This window comes from Pseudonaja textilis, chromosome 8 (genome assembly GCF_049901715.1).
Source record: "Pseudonaja textilis isolate UNSWEBS1 chromosome 8, rPseTex1.2, whole genome shotgun sequence".
NCBI classification, from domain to species: domain Eukaryota; kingdom Metazoa; phylum Chordata; class Lepidosauria; order Squamata; family Elapidae; genus Pseudonaja; species Pseudonaja textilis.
The window spans coordinates 16,358,209-16,382,242 of record NC_141997.1 but is presented as its reverse complement, the minus strand read 5'-3'; the positions used below and the strand labels follow the sequence as shown (position 1 = coordinate 16,382,242).

General features: G+C 40.9%; 2 protein-coding genes across 4 annotated transcripts in view; one reads left to right on the top strand and one right to left on the bottom strand.

Moving 5' to 3' along the window:
- AKAP17A (A-kinase anchoring protein 17A) overlaps nucleotides 1-24,034 on the top strand; it is a 90,232-nt gene that overhangs the window by 5,869 nt on the left and 60,329 nt on the right. The window lies entirely within an intron of this gene.
- Nucleotides 13,387-22,930, bottom strand: LOC113440868 (P2Y purinoceptor 8-like). 3 transcript variants are annotated; one of them, XM_026707519.2, is made up of 3 exons: nucleotides 22,795-22,930; nucleotides 18,304-18,426; nucleotides 13,387-15,232 (listed from the first exon to the last, which is right to left on the bottom strand). In XM_026707519.2, the coding sequence occupies exon 3, from the start codon at nucleotides 15,164-15,166 to the stop codon at nucleotides 14,099-14,101; it is 1,068 nt and encodes a 355-aa protein (XP_026563304.2). In that variant the 5' UTR covers nucleotides 15,167-15,232; nucleotides 18,304-18,426; nucleotides 22,795-22,930; the 3' UTR covers nucleotides 13,387-14,098. The 3 variants fall into 3 exon arrangements, with proteins under 3 accessions (XP_026563304.2, XP_087794528.1, XP_087794529.1); XM_087938402.1 differs by having other exon boundaries at nucleotides 18,304-18,410; nucleotides 22,795-22,827; XM_087938403.1 differs by lacking the exon at nucleotides 18,304-18,426 and having other exon boundaries at nucleotides 22,795-22,903.

Genomic DNA, 24,034 nt, shown 5'->3' with positions numbered 1-24,034 from the left:
GGACTAGAAGTTCTCCAAGGTCCCTTCCAACTCTGTTATTCTATGATTCTGTTTCACCCATTATTTAATCTGTACTATACTAGAGTAGCAAGTAAGTTGTAAGTACTACTATAGTAAGAAGTAAGTAAGTAGAAAAGGGTAGAAAAGTGAGACAGATTCCTTAAGTCAAATCCTCCCCATTCTTAATATAGCACCAAAAGTGCTACTTGTACTGTCTTGGCTGATAAAGTAGTAAACAAAGAGGGTAGCAAAGCTGGAGGATTAAATTAATCACTTCGTCTATCATATTTTAGACAACCAGGACAATACTTTGCAGAATTATATTGCAAAGAGAAAAGAAAAGGAGGAAGCAATGGAGCCGCACCACATATGACAGTATAGAGGTCTGTCAATCCAAGGAACAAGAGTAGAAGTAATTAATCACCGGGAAAGAGTTATGTGTATATTTTCCATAGGCAATCTTCTTGGAGAGCTTTGTGGATATAGTGTGTATGATTGTCCTTCCATCCCGTTATGTGTTGGAAGCTTAATGATGTTATGGGCACCATATATGAATGTGAGTTCCTTTTTTTATGTGTCTGTGAAACTACCGGCAGTAGAAAGTTTGCAAATTCAGCTGATGAAATCTGGCTGTGCTGATGAAATCGGTCTCTGTTGATGAAATATGATGAAATCAGACTATTTTGTGTGTTGCTTGTGTTATAATGCAGAAAGTGTGTGTTATGTTCTGAGAACCCTAGGAGTTCTCACTCAGGTCCATTCACTTTGCGGGGGCGTTCTTCCCCTTCACTCATTGGTTGGTTCTCCCCAGCAGCCAGCTATAAAAGCAGGCCGCGGGGTCCAAGCAGTTGCTGATCGCTGCGAGCCAGTTCCCGGCTTGGCAAGCACGGTCAGCCCTTTATTGTTATAATAAAGTATTGTTGCACTCATGCTCTGGTTCAGCCTCTTCTTTCCCCAACCTAACACTGGCGACGAGGATGGGATGGCTACCAGAAGCACCATGCAACCGCTGAGTCACTAGCCGCCGATCCGCAGCCAGAGAGAGAGCGATCGGCCGGCGAATAAGAGCAAGCCAGATAGAGTGGTCAGCAAGCAAAAAGAGCGAACGCTGATCCGCTGACAGAGAAAGCGGTCAGCAAGCACTAAGAAGCGAACGCTGATCCGCAGCCAGAGAGAGCGGTCAGAATCGAAAGTTAGAAGCGTCTGTAGCCGCTTGTTAGCCCAGCTACAGGGAAAGTGAAGCGCTGCGAGCTGCAGCCGCTCGTTTGTTTAGGCACGAAATTCAAACGGCTGTCATTTGAATTTCAAACCTAAACGGTACAGCGCGGTGCTGTAGTCAAGTCACTGATGCCCACACAGGCACGAATTCAAACGCTGCCAACGGCTGATAGCCAAACCGTGTGCTAGCCCAGAGAGAGAGAGAGGATTGCGAAAAGCCTCTCCAGAGCTGAAATCACTTGCCTGCCACAGGCACTAGAACCTTGTGCCGCTGCCCCAGAGAGATTTTGTCCACAGGTTGTTCCACCGGTCCCATCACCATGAATTCCAATCCAGTCTTCCCAGCGTTCAAACCGGATGAGGAGAAGTGGGAATCATACAAGAACCGCTTCAACCATTATATCGATGCAATCGGGCTGGCTGATGCTGGGGAGCATCGGAAAAAATCGTATTTCCTGACCTACTGTGGAGCCATCGTTTTCGATACTGCCACAGCCCTCGTGGCTCCACGTGAGTTGAAAAACGTTCCTTGGTCTGAACTACTTGAAATCCTCACTAACCACTATTCTCCCAGGCCCTCACAGATTGCCAGGAGATTCACCTTCCGTATGAGGAAGCAATCGGACAAGGAGACCATCAATCAGTACATGGCCGCCCTCAGAACAGCAGCACTGCATTGTGGGTTTGGAACCTACCTGGAGGACATGCTCCTCGATCAACTAGTCTGCGGGGTCAAGGACCTCCACCTTCAGAAGCGCCTTCTCGCTAAAAAGGACCTCAACCTAGCGCAAGCCGTCGAGGAGGCCTTGGCAGCAGAACTGGCAGCGCACTCAGCCACCGAAATCCATGGCCCGACTGCAAAGCTAACGACAGTTCCAGTCCACTCCGAGGAGGTGGTAGCAGAGGAAGCCCCTAGTGATGAAAACGACGTCCACCGCCTCTCCAACGCCAGACGGCCGCAGGTAGGAGCCAAACAAGAAAACATCGGTCCGCCCAAGCACATCACCCTGTGCCTAGCCTGTGGTGGATCTCATCTGAGGGCCACCTGTAAGTTCAAAGGAGCCACCTGCAATAACTGCCATAAAAGGGGGCACATCGCGAGAGTCTGCCAAGCCCCTCAAAACTCAGCACAAAGGCACCCCCCCTTCTCACACTCTGGACCGCAGAGGCAAGTATTGAACTGTCGCACTCACCACCATGCCAAGCACACTTGCCACACTGTTAGTAAAATCTCTCTCTCCGTTTACTTAGAAGGTAAACCGTGCCGCATGGAGGTTGACACAGGGTCAGCGCTCTCAATTATCTCGTGGAACACCCTCAAGAGGCTCCAGCCCAGCCTATCAACTAGCCGGCTCCAGAAGTGCCAGTTTAGCCTGAAGGACTACCAGGGGAGGACCATTCCTGTAATCGGCAGAGGCAAGTTCCTTGTCAATTTTAGAGCTTTTAAAGGTCACCTACCTCTAGTGGTAGTTAACGGCAATCTCCCTACTTTATTGGGGCTCGATTGGTTTCCCCATCTCGGCCTAGGGCTAACAGGAGTCCATGCTGTCTCAACCTCTGACACTGACTCCTTATTCGCTGATTACTCAGATGTATTCAGCGATGAGCTGGGGTGTTATAACGGTACCCCTATCTCATTCTCAGTTGACCCCCAGGCAGTCCCAATCAGACTTAAACCGCGGAGGGTCCCATTCGCTATTCGGCCAAAACTAGATGCAGAATTGGATAAACTGTTAAAACAAGGGGTCATTGAGCCAACAGATTTTGCCAAATGGGAGACGCCCATTGTCACACCCCTCAAAAAAGACGGTAGCCTGAGAATTTGCTCGGACTACAAGACCACAATCAATAAGTTTCTACAAGTCAGCGCTTACCCAGTGCCCGTCATTCAGCATTTATTACACACTTTTGAACCCGGAAGCATTTTTGCCAAATTGGACATGTCTCAAGCGTATCAACAGTTCTCTGTTGACAACCAAACAGCGGAACTCCAGACCATTGTCACTCACAGGGGTGCGTTCCGATGCAAGCGTCTCCAATTTGGTGTAAGTGTTGCCCCAGGTATTTTTCAATCCCTCGTGGAGCGGATTTTGCAGGGCCTCCCTGGTGTAGTACCCTACTTCGACAACATCTTAGTCTCGGCCAGGGACAGACCCCAACTCTTCCAGAGAGTCAGAGCAGTGTTAGAGAGGTTCAGACAGCATGGCCTCAAATTGAAAAAGAAAAATGCGCCATTGCCACTAGACAGGTGGACTTTCTGGGTTATAAAATTGACGCCTCAGGCATTCACCCCCTGGAGTCCAAGGTTAAGGCAATTCACGAGGCACCCACTCCAACCTCCAAAACTGAACTACAGGCCTTCTTGGGGCTATTGAACTTTTACGCCTCCTTCTTGCCCCATAAAGCATCAGTAGCTGAACCCCTACACAGATTACTGGATAAAAAATCACCTTGGCACTGGGGGCACAAAGAAGACGCTGCTTTTCACGCCGTCAAATCACTACTCACGTCAGAGGCGGTACTTATTCAATTCGACCCCAACCTTCCATTAGTGCTGGCAGCAGACGCATCTCCCCTTGGAATCGGGGCAGTATTAAGTCACAGGCTTCCCAATGGCGCCGAGGCTCCCATTGCTTTTTTCTCCAGGACGCTCTCTACAACAGAGCGCAATTACAGCCAGATCGATAAGGAAGCTCTAGCAGCTGTGGCAGCAGTGAAAAAATTTCACGAGTTTCTCTTTGGCCATTTTTTCGAGCTGGTCACGGACCACAAGCCCCTCCTGGGTCTACTAGCTGGGGACAAACAGACCCCTCAAGTCCTTTCTCCTAGGATGATGAGATGGACCCTCTTCCTTGTAGCCTACTCCTACAGACTCATTCACCGCCCAGGTAAAACATTGTCCCACGCTGATGCTCTCAGCCGCTGTCCCTTGCCGGCTCCAGCTGAAGACCCTGCTCCTGTCCACGCTATTTTTGAGGTCACCCAACTGGACCTCCCCATCACTGCCCTTGACATTGCTGCTAAAACCAAGGCAGACAAAACGCTCGCCCAGGTGCTCGACTGGGTGAGGAGGGGGTGGCCGGGTTGTAATGTTGAAAACAAATTCACACCTTTCAAGACCCGCATGCAGGAATTGTCCAGTTTGCAGGGCTGTCTACTGTGGGGCACTCGAGTGGTCATCCCGACCTCACTGCGTACCCGAGTTCTGGAGGTGTTGCACGAGGGACACCCTGGCATCGTTAGAATGAAGGCATTAGCACGCAGCTACGTATGGTGGCCGGGCCTCGACGAGGACATCGCAAGATGGGTAAGCTCCTGCAACCCCTGCCAGGAATCCCGTCCAGCTCCTCCTATCACCACCCCTACTAAATGGGAGAGCGCCAGCGCTCCGTGGTCCAGAATTCACATCGACCTGGCTGGCCCTTTGCATGGGAAAATGTTCCTAGTGGTCGTGGACTCCTATTCTAAATGGATTGACGTAGCACAGCTATCCACGACCACCACACAAGCAATTACCAAAGTATTAACTCGCCTGTTTGTAACACACGGGCTACCCGACTCCATTGTCTCCGACAATGGCCCACAGTTCGCATCAACCGAGTTCAGCCGTTTCACTGCCAACCTGGGTATCCGCCACATTTTCACAGCCCCATTTCATCCTGCCAGTAACGGATTGGCTGAAAGGGCCGTCAGGACCACTAAAGAAGCCCTGGCGAGGTTCAGCAGGGATGATTGGCACCACAAACTCGCGCGTTTCCTGATGAGCCAGCACTCAACTCCATGTTCAGTCACCAATAAGTCCCCAGCTGAGCTCCTGATGGGCAGGCGCCTGAGGACTGTATTGGACAGACTGCACCCTCAATACTGCCCTGACTCTCCCCTCGCTTCCACATCGGGGGTTAGACATTTTATCTTACAGGAGCCAGTATTCGCGAGGAACTTCGCTGGAGACCCCCTGTGGATCCCGGGCAAGATCGTGGCCATCACCGGACCCAGGTCGTATCGAGTCAGACTGGAGGACGGTCGTGTCTGGAGAAGGCACCTGGACCAGCTGCGTAGGCGTCTCAGCACCCTCGCTAGCAGGGACCCAGAATTACAAAACGAAGGGAGGCCTCAACATCAACCCCACATCCACATCTTTCCCGGCGACCAGCTTACACCGGCAGCCATTCCAGAAAGCCCGAACATGGACAGCGGCGCCCAGACGGCTGACCAGTCCAATCCAGTCTACGGGAGCATGTCCCCAGTGACCAACCCTATGAGTCCCGGACCTGCCCGAACCGAGGGGCACGTTGGTGACACTTTACCAGCTCTGCCTTCCCAGGCAGACCCTGAACGGACAGACAGCGTTCCAGAGCTGCGCCGTTCTGGGCGCCAGCATAAACCTCCTGCCTACCTCAAAGACTATGCGTGTTTGCATCTGGGGGGAAGGGGTGTTATGTTCTGAGAACCCTAGGAGTTCTCACTCAGGTCCATTCACTTTGCGGGGGCGTTCTTCCCCTTCACTCATTGGTTGGTTCTCCCCAGCAGCCAGCTATAAAAGCAGGCTGCGGGGTCCAACCAGTTGCTGATCGCTGCGAGCCAGTTCCCGGCTTGGCAAGCACGGTCAGCCCTTTATTGTTATAATAAAGTATTGTTGCACTCATGCTCTGGTTCAGCCTCTCCTTTCCCCAACCTAACAGTGTGCTAAATTTATGTCTCTATACTTACATCTCCGGGCATTATCTCAAGTATAGTTCTTCACTTTGACAGGATTTCCAGAGATGCTGGAGGGTTATTAGGGACAATCCTGGAAACACTGAAAGCCATCAGACAAAGAGCAGCACAACAGTTTCTACAGTAAATAAATAAAAGCTATAACTTTATGTTTTCTCTTTGACTGTTTTTCCTTCTCTAGAGTTGAGAATTTTTAGAAATACCTGCATAGTCACAGCATATCTCATTATTATGACTGTTGCTAAAATCAATGTCTGTTGCTAATATTCCCCTTCATTGTTCTGCATATGGAGAGAAATCTGCTTGCCATTGCAAAACATGTTTGTTCTGCAAAATGCCAACATGTCTTCTGCAGGGGTGGGATTCAAATTTTTTAACAACCGGTTCTGTGGATGTGGCTTAGTTGCTGGGCATGGCTTGGTGGTCATGTGACTGGATGGACATGGCTTGATGGTCATGTTATTGGCTGGGTGTGGCCAACTCAATATCACTCACATTGAGGCACACATTTCCTCGCCTGGCCTCTCATGACTATGGGGATGCTGCAACAGTCGTAAGTGTGAAAAATGGTCATAAGTCACTTTTTTCAGTGCCATTATAACTTTGAATGGTCACTCCACAGAAGCAAAGTACTAACAAAAGAGGGGAAAAAACTCCAGAGAAGTTCCTGAGACAGGAAGTCTAGTCCTGCCAAGAATGTAATAAGGGTTAACGGAGAGGCAGTTTCTGTAAGTAACACCAGAATGTTTCCTTCCTGCCTTCCTTACAGGATTAGGCCAGTAATTTCTTCTAACAACCGGTTCTCCGAACTGTTTAAAATGTTAACAACCGGTTCTAGCGAATAGGTGTGAACTGGTAGAATCCCACCCCTGGTCTTCTGTCAAATGACATAACAATATCAAACTTCCCCCTTTTTCTATGAAAAATACTTTATGGTGACATTCTGCTTTGACATACGTTGAAGCACATGCTGCACAAAGTTTTAATAAGTCTGGCTAAAGTTATATTGTGCTGAAAAGGCCATGGCTCAATTCTTTCATCTAACCTGACTTTTGCAAATACAGAAAGGTTCTCCCCTGAGAAGACTGACTGACTTCTTTGCCACTGTATGGCATTATAATAGGTAGAACTAAATTCCTGAAGAAAAATGCATGTTTTGAGTATAAAGTTCCTCTGGCAGTTCAATTTTATTTGAAAGCTGCAATGTTAAATGTGTATAGAAATAAAATGCAACCGTGGTCATCATTTGTTGAAGCAGCTCAATTTTTCTTGTAGTTTCAAAACTGGAAAAATAGGCTAAATAGGAAAAACATATTCAAGGTTTACAACAAGAATGATTTTCAGTTGTTGGAAGAAGGAGAAGGAAGAAGAGAAGGATTTGAATGTGAAATAGCCGAGCATGGACCGTTTTATCTATTCAGATTTGGGGGCAGCTTTATGAATTTTTGGCAGTAGTTCAGAATTTTTCCTGGATCTTTACTATGTTTGGGTGCTATGTTTACTTCCTCCAAATCCCTTATAGTAACAGTAATCTCTTCCCCTCTGCCCAGATTGTTACTATCTGGGATAATGACTTAGAACTCGCTGTCTGAATATGGGATCTTTGTCTAATACGGATCAAAATCTCTTTAGAATATAATCAGGCTAGAAGAACAGTAGTTTACCAAATGTAAAGGTAGTGAGTTTGGAAAGTTCCACCTTTATACCTTCCCTATGGAGTGATAAACTAGAAATACACCATTGTCCACTGATAAAGTAACAGCTCACCCTTCATTCTCCACATGGTGTACACTGCGCAGTGTATTGTGCTAGGCACTACATTTTTATGTGTTGCAGCTGGAATGGAAATCTTCGTCAGTACTCCCATTTTTTTCAAGAGTACATTGCGAGAGCATGATCTATAATATCCTAAGAGGCAGAGGTGGTATTCAGCAGGTTCTGACCAGTTCTGGAGAACCGGTCGTGGAAATTTTGAGTAGTTCGGAGAACTAGTAAATACCACCTCTGACTGGAGATTTTACAGTATCCTTCCCTGCCATGCCCACCAAGCCACACCCACACAACTGGTAGTAAAAAAATTTTTGAACCCCACCACTGGTAAGAGGCAACTGTGAGCAATTGAAATAGGGGATTAGTATTGCTTTATTGGTTAGAAGGCAGAGGAGAGGTAAAATGGCGTTAAATAAGTTTCTCCAATACTATGCTACTTTACTATAAGGCAGTCCTTGACTTACAGTCATTTGTTTAATGACGATTCAAACTTTTAAACAGTACTGAAAAAGATGACATGACTGTTTTTCACGCTTACAACTGTTGCAGCATCCCCATTGTCACATGACCAAAATTCAGATGATTGGCAACTGGCATGTATTCATGATGCATTCCAGGATTTTGTTATCTTCTGACAAGCAAAATCAATGGGGAAGCCATTTTCATATAACAACCATGCTACTAACAACAACTGCCATGGTTCAATCAATGAATCAATCAGAGTAGAGCTGGAAGGGACCTTGGAGGTCTTCTAGTCTAGCCCCCAGCTAAAGAAATTTTGAGCTCAGTTATGGTCATAAGTCAAACATTCTCTGTGATTTCCTCTTTTTTCCCTTTTGGTACCAATTTAATAGAAAACATTAACATTTTCATCAGCTCAGGCCATATTTAATAACATTTATATCAAATAATCAGTTAGTTTTGTTATTTATCTTTAGGATATTCTCATTGTTTTTCAACCTCTGCAATTTTAGGGGGTATGGACTCCAACTTCCAGAATTTTTGGGCCAGCATGATACAGAGGTGTTATTTTATTTACCAGAAGATAGGGAGCCAGTTTGCTGTATTGGTTAGGGTATCATCTAGAAACCAGGAGATTGTGACTTCTAGTCCTGTCTTGGGAACAAAGTCAGCTCGGTGATCTTGGCCAACCATTCTTTCTCTCTATCCTAGGAAGCAAGCAATGGCAAACCACTTCCAAAATCTTGCTGAGAAAACTTCAGGGACTTGACTAGGCAATTGTTAGGAGTCATCACTGGACATCATACTAAATAGGGTCCACCAAAAAGGGCAAGGAGAAAATAGTTTGCTATTATCTATTTAAAACTTCAGTTGAGAAAAGTTATAATTGCTTGATGTATACCACAAACAAGGTTTGTTGATTAGAGTCTCATCACATTAAGATAATTTAAGGTAGTTGAGTGTTTATTCAGAGCCCTGGGTCTGACATTCAATTACTGAGATGATTATTCCCTTATTCAGGCACCTCTGGGGTTAAATCTACATAAATCACAGATTAATAAATACTTGTAACTGTAGCTTTAATTCTACTTTGCTATATGAAACTAGCATGTAGTGATTTTTTTTCTCAGCGTTGGAATGCCTACAAAAATGCTGGAAAATTGTTTTATAGGAAGGGGAGACTAATACGAAAGCAGAAGCGGATATAAGTTTAAAACACTATTGTCTTGCTAACATTTCTTCTACTCAATTTTTGTAATAATTCTTAATAAACTTATTTGGAGGAGATTAATAATTCAATCTCCTTAATCTAAGACCACAAGTATTCCAATATTTTTAAAGAAATGTTTATTTAAAAAAACAATGATACAAGTTCCATTCTTTGGTATGTAAATACAGTTTGCTATGGAACAATTTAACAAACTTCTTCCCTTCAAGACGTTTTGACCTATTACACTTATTTTTCCTGAAGCTTTCAAATGTTTGTAGGATTTAAAATTCTGTATACATCCTAGAAATGTGTTTTGTTATATATAGTAGACCATAATAGATGTCACTTTTTACTAGATGGAATACTGTATGCAGCATATCAGAAGGAAATCAGGAAACAAAGAGAAAATTCCAACACCATACAGTTACAAAACCAAAAATTATCACATTCAGGTTTAACGTATCTTGTAAGCAGCTTCTATACTTAAAGAAGTATAAAATTAATTCCTAGGAAAAAAAATAAGCTCTTATTTTACTGATTTAATTTTAAAAAATAATGCAACAGTTAAATTTTCATATATTTACTTGAAAATAAATTGTATAAACTGATTAGTGCACTTTCCTATTATGTAGTTATGGAACTGCAGTCCCATACAATTGGGTATTATGAGATCACAGAATCCTCATTTTTTTTCCTGTTTCTTTTACCTGTCACTCAAATTTCCAAGAATATGATAATGCCATTGAAAGTGACACCATTTTAGTTATCCCAATAAATAAATCCCAATAGACACATAGCCCCAAATTTAATATGTGAGGTAAAAGCTCCTGAAACATAGCTCATATTCTTTTCTTGTTGTATCCTACAATGCTAAAGATTACTACTGAGAACTGGATGAATTTTCTTTTTCAACCTAACGGAGTCTGATAAAAGAAAAGAAGTAATTTGATTAATGGAATATATAATGGCCCAAGTTTAGTAATTCCTTGATGTATTTATAGTTGAAACCTTACCATCCAAGTTTTTAAAACCGAATGAAACACTATATTTATTTTTTCCTTAACAGAACATAAAATGTACACAATAAACTTAATATTTCTATAGACAGTCATTTCAAATCTGAATTCAAAAGCAATACATTCATCCTTTTTACGGGAAAATTGTTTAAACAGTGTATACCAAGGGTGAGATCCTACCAGTTCGCACCTATTCACTAGAACTGGTTGTTAACATTCTAAGCAGTTCAGAGAACCGGTTGTTAGAATAAATTACTGACCTAATCCTGTAAGGAAGGCAGGAAGGAGACATTCTGGTGTTGCTTAGAGAAACTGCCTCTCCATTAACCCTTATTACATTGTTGGCAGGACTAGACTCCCTGTCTCCGGAACTTCTCTGGAGTTTTTTCCCCTCCTTTGCTGGTACTTTGCTAATGTGGAGTGAACATTCAAAGTTACAATGGCACTAAAAAAGTGACTTATGACCATTTTTCACACTTACGACTGTTGCAGAATCCCCACAGTCATGAGAGGCCAGGCAAGGAGATTTGTGCCTCAATGTGAGTGATGTTGAGTTGGCCACACCCAGACTATAACATGACCACCAAGCCACACCTAGCAACTAAGCTACACCCATAGAACTGGTTGTTAAAAAATTTAAATCCTGCTCCTGGTGTTATACTATCAATGTTGGCACATGGTTGCAAAATACAAAAGCAGTACAGACAACGAATGTTATACAAAGAAATATGGAATAGACAAATGTTCAATACAGCAAGACATAAAACACAGAATCTTAGGGCTGGAAGGGGTCTTCTAGTCCAGGGATTGCCAACCTTTTGGATCTCAGGGACCACCAAACTCATACTTTTAAATCCCGAGGACCACTAACACGATTTTTAAAAAAAAGCTAATATATTTAATATATTTTTTATGTTAATATACATATATATGTATATATATATATACATATACACACTCACATACATACATGATACACACACACACACACACACACACACACACTTATTTAATTATAACAAAAATGTAAATGCTTAATGGTAACAAAATAAAATTTTGCGGACTGGAAGCCTACCCCCACCTGGCACCTTCCAAAGAGACAGAAGAGTGGGCGGTGTGTGTGTGTGTGTGTGTGTGTGTGTGTGTGTCTGAGCTGAGGGGCCTTGGGGCAACTGCTGCTGGGAGAAGCAGAGGGAGAAAGGGGGCTTTGTTCTCCTTGGGGAGCAGCACCCCTTGGCTGCCCCTCCAGGGGCTACTCAGCAGGCATCTGCCTGCAGAAGGACTGCCGCTCTTGGTGATTAAATAGGGGAGGGGAGGGGGAGAAAGTGGGAGTTCCTTTCAGATCCCAGGTGGAGGATTGAGGGGCTCAGATCTGCAGCCGAGGAAAAGCTGGTGGGGGACTCTTCCAGGGTCACCTGGAGACAGGCAAGGAAAGGTGTCCCTGGGGGTACTTCGCTCGCTTTAGCACTTCGCTGCCAAACCCAGCCACAGCTAGTGGTTATTTGGGGGCGGGGGGGAGAGAGAAAGCATCTCTCACATTATCAGGGGAGGAAAGGAGATGAAACAAAGCTCACTCTTTCACTGAGACCTACAAAATGCCAATCTACCGTGTTCCAGTTGTTCTTTGAAATTATCAAATGCTCCCACTTGCAGTTCTCGCACCTCCCAGCTCAGGTCCCTGAGGTGCACACTCCCACACATGGCGTCAGCGGCAACAACAGTCCCCTCCCCCAGCACATGAAAGCCTCAGAAATGCAGGCAAAGCTGCCACAGTGGTAGCGCCCTGAGTTGCTTGCTTCTCCACTACTGCCTCTTCCTGCTCCAGCACCACTTCCTTCTCTGGGTAGGGCGATTCTTAACTAACCAAGCATGCTAAGGCAACTTAGGATGCTACCGCTGCAGCAGCTTTGCCTGCGTTTCTGAGGCTTTGATGTTGGGAGAGGCAGCAAGGGCTGGAAAAGGGGAGAGCTGTGCACGGCTCCGTCTCCCTTTCCTTTCCTGCCTGTATGTGGGGGGGGGGGGAGGAAAGAGAGAGAGAGCCAGGAGCAATTCAAAGCTAGAGAACTAATGGGGAAGAGCTGACAGTGGGCGCTAGGGGAAGGGATTGCTGTTGCCACCACCGCCGGGTGTAGGAGCTGGTTGGCGCATGCATCTCAGGACCCTGACTCTGGGGTCCCTTGGAGAGCCAGGAGGCGCAAGAACTGCGCAGCCCAGATTAATTGCTTTTGGGGGCCATTTCTTCTGTGGCCCACCAAAAATTTTCCAAGGCCCACTGGTGGGCCATGGCCCACTGGTTGGCAACCACTGTTCTAGTCCAATTCCCTGTTCAAAGCAGGAGACTCTATACCAGTGGTGGTGAGCCTCTGGCACACATGCCAGAGGTGGCACACAGAGCCCTCTCCGTGGGCATGTGTGCCGTCACCCCAGCTGAGCTCCACTGTGTTTCCCCGTGGCATTTCTCTCCATCATTTGCAGGAAACAGAGGTTTCCCTGCAAATGATGAAACAGTAGCTCATGAAAGAAAAAGATCTCATTTCTTGCAGAGCTACCAGTGTTGGGATGCCCTGCCTCCCTCTGGACAGCTGGTCCTTGGGTCTCGAATGCACCTTGCAGTTTGGCCATTCACATGTACATTTTGGGTACTTGGTGCCTAAAAGGTTCACCATCACTGCTCTATACCATCCAAGTCAAATGGTTGTCCAGTCTATTTTTGAAAACCTCCAATGATGGAGCTCCCACAACTCCATGAGGCAAGCAATTCCATTGATTAATTGTTTTTATTGTCAGAAAATTTCTCCTTATTTCTGGGTTGGATCTGTCTTTAACAAATTTCCACCCATTACTTCTTGCCCTGCCTTGGATAATAAGGCAGTGCTTGGTGCTTTGGAGAATAAATCAATCTCCTGTCTTCTGTGACAGTCCCTCAGGTACTAGAAAACAACTATCTTGTCCCCCTAATCCTTCTCTTCAATAGAGTGTAAATAAAAATGACTCTTTAGATAAATCCGTGAAATATATTCAATTATGAGGACTGCAGTTGGCATACTGGAGAAAAAGAATGGCGGTGGAAACTTTACAAAACGAAATTACATTTACATAATCAAAAGAAATGGACTGATCAACTGATAATGATATATGACATAATGAAGCTGATAAGTTTAAGGAAATGACAATTGGCTAGCTATTTTGTATAAAAACAAACAAACAGATCAATTGTGAACAACAATTCTCAACTGAATATGAATTAATCATAAAATATCCAGGAAACTCCAGAGACATACTGGGCAGATAATGAAGTTCAGTTCAAAGGTTGTAACTTTGCCAAAATATTTATGTTTTCTTCTGGTATAATTTAAAGATTATAATATATATTGGGTTTTCCCAAAGAAAGTAGATTCAGGTTTAGTAATGTGTAGAGTTAGGCACAATGAAGTCAATTAACATTGATTTCCGGGTGTCCATTCTAAGCATACAATTTAAACCTAACTCAGAGCCATTGCTGAATGCTGCTATGTATTTGTGGCATGGTAATGTTCCTTTAGATTTTACTTGTTGCTACATATTACAATAGGTATAATAGTTCCCATAGTTGAAGACAAGAATTTTTCTTGGTATTGAATAGAGTTTCCCAATCTTGCTTGTACAGTTGTTCTTTTCTTGTTTCATGAAATACAATGAATAATCTCTTCATCTTTGAGCATTAGTGTTAAAAAACACTTTCATGCCTTTGCAAACATTTTGTAAGCACATCCAATCCATCCTTATGTCCACTTGATAGAGTTCTTGCTGATGTCTTGCTAGACAATACACTTTCCCTTCTAGTATCTGAACTGTCACTCAGTAGCACTTTCCGTCCTACTACCTGCATGGACTTCTGATAAAACTCTTTGGATGCAAAGTAGTAAATGAATGGATCTATGCAGTTGTTGAGACAACTAAGGCACAAGGTGAGTTTGTAAATGTGATAGTAACCCTCATATTTTTTGAGACGGCTGACGATGTGCACCAATAGGATAAAGTTGTTGGGTGCAAAACAAATGATGAAAACCAAAAGCACTATTATAGCCAAGTAGACTGACCGTGTCTTCTGCCCATTGCCATATTTGTTAGAAACTTGAATAAGCTTCCAAATAATGGCAGTGTAGCAAACAACTGTAATTGTAAATGGAAGCAAGAAAAAGAAAAAAAAGGGCAGCAGGAGGAAAGCTCCCCATGCATAAATTCCTGGAAGCATATCCCATTGAAGAATATCAAAACAGGTTGTAATGTTCAGATCTTTTACTTCATAAGTAAGGTCAGCTTTGGCAAAGGGATACAAGGACAATAATACAAAAAACCACATTACAATGCAGGTAGCAATTGCATATCTCTTTTTTCTCCATTTCTGAGAGGTCAGTGGGTATACCACCCCCAAATAGCGCTCAAAGCTGATGAAAGTCATAGTCAGTATGGAGGAGTACATGTTTGCATAAAACATTATTGTGACATAGCTGCACAGCTGTTTGCTGTAAAACCAGTGGTTTTTCTTCATGTGGTATATAATTTGAAGGGGAAGACAGGAGGCCAGTGCAAGATCTGTGAGGCTAAGATTAATCATGAGAAGAATTGATGTTGTTTTGGGTTTGATATGAAAGAAGAGAATCCAGAGGGAGAAAATATTTCCAGGGATACTGATAATAACAATTAGTGAATACACAATTGGTAAGGTGATCATAATGTAAGGATTCTTAAGCATGTCAATTGTTGCATCATCCAGCGATGTGTTTTTAACCATTTTCTGTCTTTAATTTCTTTCTTCTTGAAAATTTGAAAGGTGTATCTCACAGCTTTAATTTGTACCCTATAAAGTAGAAAATCACAGAAAAGAGGTCAGTGAAAATGCGAAAGAAAACGTAGGTATAGTCTCTTCTGTGGTACCACTTTCTCTAAAGACCATCACATATCCCCTTTTAAAGATATTTACTAAAGTAACTAGTCCGTTTACTGCTTTTGCTACTAAATTTATTCAGTATATCTGTTAAGTACCTCAAAATTAAATTTGTCAAGCATAGTAGAACTGCAACAGATCAATAGCATTCAACAAAATATAATAAAACATTAATATAGATTATAAAGGTGCAAACTATGGAAAGAAGGGAGAGAGGGAAGGAGGAAATTTAAATGAAACTTTTTAAAATTAAAATACTATATAAATGAGGTAACTCTGGCCCCAGAAGTAAGATAAGGATAATCATGGCAAACACATGAAGTTCCTTTTAAAAAAGCCTTTCATTCTTCTGGTATCTCTTTGGGGTTCAGATTAAATGGATATTTTAAGAAGACTTCCTGAAGATAGCTTCAGATTATGTGCATTTATTGGGTGGCATTCCATTAGGTATCATTGTCCATGGACATCAGTGTGGCCCTAAATACTTTGTTGGTGCTCTCAGATACCAGCCTCCTATTTTATTGGACTAAAATAAAATAAAAAATAGGAAATAGATATGTCACAAGGCAATAGTTTTTTGCATTATATTTATTTACAGGAATGCCGTTTGCTCCACAAAAGTTCTAATAGGATGGTTGAGACGAGCTTGAATTCTGGCACATGGCTGTTTTGTATCTGAACAAGTTCACCATAGTAGTTGTCTTGTGAACCTGCACCCTAGACATGCATTCACAATTCTAGATGTACCACTGGCACCTTCACCTGATCTACTGCAAATCCAGCACCTTGAATTATGCTGGAGGATGATAGAAACCAGTGAAAATGGAAAAGTCAACAACAACAACAACAATAATAATAACAATCATAATCATAATGTGGTCAAAAATTTTGCTGATACAAATATGGGGGTTAGTCCCATTTATCCAGCAATCATCAGATGAACTGCAAGAAGTTGTACTAGTTAATACACATGTATACAGTGCGATGTTTTAGTATTGCAATGGAAAATATTCCTAAAATATCATATGTATCACAAGATAAAGAGAATACTTTTACTAAGCATGTATAGAACTTCCTTTTTTATAAATCATAACATGTGCATACTATCTGATTAACATTTCAAAAGAAAATTTATATATATCTGCTAATGTCTAAGAAGTGTGACAACTTCCCTTTTTATCACAAGATTGAAAGCAAAACACAAATGGTTGACTGCCATAGAAAGACAAGTCATGGCATGTCAAAGAAGAACTTACCATGCATTTTACAACTATCAACATACTGTATATACATCATGCATGCATAGAGCATACAGAATATACAGTAGATTATACTATTCTATTTCAGGATTATGCAGAACTCAGAAAAAAAAAGAATATGCAGTTGTAAGCCAGAGAAGTTATAAAGTAGGTTGCCAGTTGTAGTAGTACTTATGCCACATGGAGTATTATTCACTATCTGTAATTGATTCATTCTGACAGATTTTGGGCCACATGTTTCAAGGCCAACCAAAGTTCTAATAGTTCTATCTTTGCTTCAACCCAATATTTGATTATTTTAGTTCAGGAGTATTTTGGTGAAAGATACAGAAGCAATGTTGTAGATACAGATCAGTTATTTTCAGTCAAAGAAGCATATTCATCCATTTATTTAGAATTTGATACATTAAAATATGCCTATACAGCAGGCATCAGAGAAAGTTCAGAACAGAATAAACCAGATGTTGCCCTTCTGTGAAGTTTAGAAGTCCAGAAACTTCTGTAACTGGAGAAGTTTAAGACGCATCTCCTGGCACCATCACAACTGCAGAAGTGATTTAGAAAACAAGCTCAACTGTGAGAAATCCAACTGGGTATACACTTAGACAAGGTGTAGTTCTAATCAGGTACCATATAAAGAAAGCATCTGCTAAGTCAAATCAGACAGGAATGAATAAAAGCAATTTCTTTTATTAGGAATAAAACGTGGAGAGATCCTTAGACTACCAATCAGAATACCTTATTAATCTACTCCAACAGTAGATAAATACAGACTTTCTGTAAAAAGGGGGAAAAAAAGGTGAAACGAGAAAAGTTGGGTAGATTAAAACTTGGAAATAGTATTATTGGCCCCATCTGGTAATGTATGTATGAGAAAGGATGTTGTGTACTGTGGGGATGGCAATTAAAGTTCTGTTTCAGTTTCTGGACAGCTACTAGGGTCTGAAGGGGGCAAACCAGGCAGAAGCTGGACCCAAGGAGGTGGAGCTGATGTTTGTTCATCAGGATCACCCATGTGCTTTAGGATTGTATTTCATAGATAAAGCAAGTCTGTGCCTTGAGGATACTCTCAAATGTTTTAATAAGTCAAGTCTGCTCCCTTTCTATACATGCTCTTTAAATCAGCCAAATTATTATTCAATTCTCACATTCATATATTTTCAATAATATGCTTGAGAAGCAAAAATCTGCTTTGCATATCTTTCCTAGCTAAAAACCAAACTACACTTCCCAAATGTTTCTGTCACCATGTCTACTCTTTTAATCAGAAGGTTAGATAACACCTTCCCAGGTACAATAATAAACCAATCCCTCTATCGTTTTTGCATTCCTTTCTGTTACATTTCCTTTTGTGTATGAGAAATGGCATTCTTCTATTTATCAGGTACAGAGGCATACACATATATGTAATATACACATGTATGAAACAAGTTGTAGGATCACTTTGTAAGCAAATAGGAGCCATATTTTAATCTTTAGAATAAAATCCTAATTCTTGTTATACCATCTTTAACTGCAGTCTTATCATATTTCAAGATCTTACAAAGATTTTTGTTTTTTGTTTTTTGTTTCATTTTTGTTTTTTCTGAGATGATAACTGCCAAGGTCAGCTACAAAAGTTGGGCTTATACAACAATAAATGATGAAAATCAGATCTTTTTAAAGCTATGCTTATGCATCAATCTATTTTTAAAATATTTTTCTTGACATTGCATGTACACTTACCTATCTGGATTTTATTTGTTTCTTTACATGCAGCCAATTTACTTTGTAGTAGTAAAGTCAGAGGATGGAGAGATAACCACATCACATTTTTCTCTATAAGCTGTCTTCTGAAAAAGGAAAGTCCTGTATTTTAGAAAAAGGAGTATTTTATATTTATTTTTGGAAGTATGGACACGTGTAAAAAAAAAAATCCAAACTTGTGGTAGGGCACATTACCACACTGCAAATCTTGAAACAACAATTATGTAATTGCTGAGTTGATTATAGCACGGAAACTGAGGGACATTAGAATAATCCCCAATAAGGTTAAGATAGCATGGCCATTTATTAGGGATTGTGAGAGTTGTCATTAAAACAGTGGTTGTCAACCTTTTCTTTACCAAAGACCCCCTTTAAATACTTTTTGTGGCTATGGACCATGGCCACAGACCACCAAGATTTAACTCGCGATTTAAATCGTAACATTTCTTCAAGCCTTTGCAGACCCTCTTGTGATGACATTGTGGACTCTAAGGGTCCACAGACCACAGGTTGAGAACCACTGATATACTACCCATCTCATTCTAAAAAGTGTCAATAGAAGTAGAAATTTGTTAAAGGACTTTTTACTACTTTTTTTTTCTCATCTACCCAAATTATGCCTCTACTCAAAATCTTCTTGACGCATTTTTTTTCTTTTTTTAAAAAATATCCCACCAGAGTGTTAGTAAAATGTTTATTTATGTGTGATGTGGTGCTAGCTTCAAAGTAGATAAAAGACTTCATTCTAGGACAGCTCTTGTGATTAACCAACCAGAATAAATATTGCAAAACAAAAAGTGTTCACTGAAATTTGCAACTGTCTCTCTGGCAATATTGTTATCAGCAAATCTCAATAATAACCTTTTTATCTCTTCTGCCAACCCAGTGAAGAATAGTCTGCCTCCCCTCCCCCTTCACACTTTAAGCCATTTAAAAAAAAAAGATCTAGTGGTTTCTAGCTTGGCTAATCTGCACATTGCATCACTGCACGCAAACAGTTTACCATGTGAAAGTAACTGCTGGGTGGCATGATTTTATTGTAACTTTCATGTGGCAGCTGTGTGCATTCAAAGACTTGTGCTGTAAACAGTTAACAGAAATGAGGAAGTGGTGAAAATGATTTGCGTGAAAGGGTTGTGGGACTCGGAGGGTACATTGCTGAAACTTTAAGGTAACCTCTGAATCTTTTAACCAATTCCAGGTAATATATCAGACTGCACAATTGCTTCAGGAATAAGGGCTCTCTAATTGTGCATTGCATTCCCAAATTTTGGTCAAAGAGGAAGTTGACAACAAGCCGACAGTAATAGTCACTAATTTGCACTTAAATTTGATTTTATTATTCCATTAAGTCAATGTAATTAACACAATTGCCTTCACTATAATTAATAATTTTCTGTTGTCATGTTAAAAATGACATTTGAACAAAACCTTTAGAGATTTTAAGGACCCTGAAGCAGCAGTTTATCCTGTAATACTGGTAGATGGATATGAAAAAAAGTGAACTTTAAAAAATAATACCTTATGGAAAACTTTTCTATCCAAGGGTCTTTCAGGAGTATTGGATTAGAATTCCTGTTATTTATAGCCAAGAGTGGCTAATGACTCCTACCTGAGGATTACCCAACCAAATGTCATTTAAAAATGTATGACTTCTGAAGAAATATTTCAGTGGTCTCTTATTTTAATGACACAAAGTTGCTTTTTCAAAAGGCAACTGGACTTTATTTTTCCTTGAAGACATTTTGCTTCTCACTCAAAAAGCTTCTTCAGTTCTGACTGAATGGTGGGGGATGGAAGGATTTCGTTCCTTGAAGTCCATGCTCACCCTTTAATCAGAACTGAAGAAGCTTCTTGGATGATAAATGAAAAGTCTTCAAGGAAAAACAAAGTCCAGTTAACTTTTGAAAAAGCACCTTTCACCTTGATGATTGAGAATCTCCATACATTATTTTAACTAAACAGCATATCAGAGCAACAGTGTAATGACTTCTTCAAAGAGAAAATCTTTATCATCACTGTTGTTGCCATCATTATCATCTGCATTGCTGTAGTGTCTGCATAGTAATGGAATGGGAATCCCCTGTCTGAAATCATTGTGTACAATAAATTGAAATGAAAATTATAATGCCCAGACTGGAATTATAAGAGAATGATAATGGTATATTGTCAACTATAGAGTCCCGTTGAGGAAGCAGAGTGTCTAGACTCATTTTTATCAGATTCATGGCACAGAAACAGCATTGATCTCTTTGGCAGATGACTTCTGTTAGGACATAGGCAGAAGGAATACACCCCTTCGTACTTTTAGATCTCTGAGTGATTTTTAATTTCGTTGCTCAGGGTAATTCCTCAAATAACTAAAAGAATTGGAGCTTGGTGACGCTGTACTTCAATTGTTTAGCTTCAACTTGAGTGACTGGTACCAATTGTTGGTGGGTAAGGAGAAATCAGCCTTGTGGCTCCTGACTTCTGGAGTTCTACCAACTTCTGCCAAGTTCTCTTCTATCACGTCTCTTGTTTTACATCTAAACGAAGCCACTAGCAGAGATTGTCCATCAATTCAGTGATGTGCCATCAGTACCAATTACATATCTCTACTCTGGACCAAGCTGGAGATGCAGTGAAGTCAGATTATTTGGATTTTTAATGGGATAAAACAGTCTCAAACTGAACCCTAGCAAGATGGAGTTGCTTTCTGTGCAGAAGGAATTTTTCTTTTTCATTTTTGGTGATGATTCTTGAAAAGTGGTATTCCCCTAAAAGAGCAGGTATATGACTTGGGATCTTTCTAGATTCACGGCTACTGCTTAGTAGGCAGATGGAGACCACAGCTAGTTGACTTTCTTTCAGTTTTGGCTGATATACCTATAGTAAGGAGCCCTTGGAACAGTAACTTATTTTTTCATAATCATCACTTCATATATTGCCTCCTGTCAATCTCTCTCTCTCTCTCTCTCTCTCTCTCTCTCTCCTCCCCCTCGCCCTCGCCCTCCCTCCATCCCCTCCCCACACATAAAGAAATATCCTCCTTCCCTCATGAAAGGGGAGGAAGGAAGAAACAAAACCCTCATACTCAGAGCTGAAGACAAAGTGGATTTCATATCAGTTTCTGATATAATTTATAGTTTATGGATTTTATAGGTATTTATGTTTATAGTTATAGTTTTATGACTTTGTTGGTTTTTAAGTTTTTGCTCAGATTTTATTTTGTAAACTGTTCAAACTGTTCTGAGAGGGCATAATGTACTTGTCCACTGAATATGTAACACTGTAACACTGATATGCAACCATTTCTGGTGCATTGCTGATTTCATCAGAGGTGCTGGTAAGTTATAGATCCCTAGTGACTTAGTGTCTCAAAAGAAGAAGCTAGTATTATAGGCAAGTTCTGCATTCTAAAAATTATTATATAAAAATATACATGCTCTCCTTACATTCATTTCAGTTGTCAACCAAATATATAAATATCACCCCATATGTACATTTCTATACATGATACACTATGAGTGCTTGTCTTTAATTTATAAGGCTTTAATCTATTATAATGATCACTAAAACAATACCTTCCTCCCTCTTTTCTCCTCAGATTCTAGCTATAAAGTATGTTAAGCCATTAAATGAATAGGACACAATCACTCCATGAGCTTCCCAGTCCAATATCTAACCAATATACTGAACATGATACAGAATCAATGATAATAATCACATTAAAGGCAAATAAACTGGGTAGCTAAGCACAAATAAGTACAACTAAGAGCCAATAGGTATTTGAAGACAGGAGTAAAAAGCAAACACATTTTAAATACCCAAACATTTTGATGTAACAGCAATTATACAATATTTTACATTTCAGAAAACAATCTGGGCAAGCCTGTAAAAGCCGCTTTCAATCAACTACCTTCTACATGAAACAAAGTTTATTTATGCATGTAAAAAAGAAATGCTATTATAATATATAATTCTGCAGTTTCTGTTTCCAAAGCCGCTAGAACAAAAAAAGATCCCCCCCCCAATAAAGTTATTGCAGCATTTATGTAGTTTATGAATTTCTCCCTAACTTTTGTCTTCCCTAGAAGAGCAACATAAACATTGCTTTGTTTTATCAAATGCCTGTCTCAGATGCAGAAATGTAACTAATGTATTTCTTTTGGCTTTAACTAAAATGCAACATGATTTATAATAGTCAGCTTATACATTATGTTAGAACATCAGCTGCTTAGGTAGTTCTAATAATAGTTTTGATTACATAGTAATTGCTTTTCAACTCATTGCTGATTGCAAATTTGTGTATCATCCATTTTAAGAATATTTTATAGCTGTTTAATTTATCGATGATGGCCTTTTATCAGTAGGTACAATATAATTAACTATAGCACAATTTTTATTGAATAATAATCCTGAATTATCACACATTCTTCTTAAATGTATATATATTTAAACAAAACAAGACAAATGTATAATAATTACCTGTTGCAGTGTGTGCCACATTCAAAAAACGTATAATAGGAAGTAAGTTGATTTTGTTTCAGAATAGCTCAGGAAATGACCATCCACTCTCCCGCTCCCATACGAACACACACCCTTAACTCTTTCATCATTGATATTATGTAAATAAATCAAGAAGGCACAAAATGAAATTATTATCTGAATTTGCGTCATGCACATAGATCCCTCTGATAATCAATATATTTGAGTCTTGATATAGGGGAATAACATGGATTTTTAAAGGATTTAATACTCTAGTTTGTATTTTCCATCTCAAGAATCTATATGGATTAGTTGAGGGAGAGCCGGAGGAGGAGGAGGAGGAGGAGGAGGAGCTTGGGGGAAATCTGTCTCGTTTTGCACAGCAAAACAAACTGATTTAATTACCAGCTTCTTTATGCTATCTGAACTTGCATAAAGTTCAAACACAAAGAAATACATTAATACCATTTCTTTCAACCAAGGTAGAGAAGCACTGACTTTTTCATGCAAATTTCTTATCTTTTTAACATTCTACCTTTCTGCTGTATTAGAAATGACCAACCTGTATTCCATAAGGTACAGTGTTCTATAACCCTTCCAACTTGGCCATGATAGTTAGGTTGATGGGAGCTGGTGTTCAGGAAATTTGGAAGGCTGAAAAAGTATAAGGTGATAAAATATAACATTTTTAAAAAGCATTTAGAAACATTGGGGAAAAGTAATTAAATAATTATGTAAGCAATAAGAATGTGTTTTAATGTATACATTTTACTTGTTAGACTTATCTTTCTTTCAGCTTTCATTTTCAGGTTTGCCCCATAACCAGTGGTGGTATTCTACCGGTTCAGCCCAGTTCTCCCGAACTGGCAGAAGCGATGAGCAGCAGAGACTGAACCAGTTCTCTCTGCTGCTCTGCTGTTGGGCCCACCTGCCCACCTGAGCTCCCCTACTCACCTTTATCCTCTGAATTTGAAGCACAGCTGCTTTGCGCAACACAGAATAGTGCTGCTCAGCAGTTGCTGAAGCGACTGGGATTGTGCAGGCTTGCAGGAGGCGAGTTAGAACGCCTCTGCGCCTGCGCAAAGTATGCATTTGGCACGCATGTGCATGCAAAGTGCACGCACGTGCGCAAAGCACGCCCACCAAGCCATGCCCACTGAACTAGTGCCAAAAATATTTGAATCCCACTACTGCCCATAACAACAACCTTTGATGTGGATTATAATGAAAAAGAAGCATA

Excerpts from the sequence above, each read along its gene's own strand:
- LOC113440868 (XM_026707519.2), bottom strand. The coding sequence starts at position 15,166 with ATGGTTAAAAACACATCGCTGGATGATGCAACAATTGACATGCTTAAG.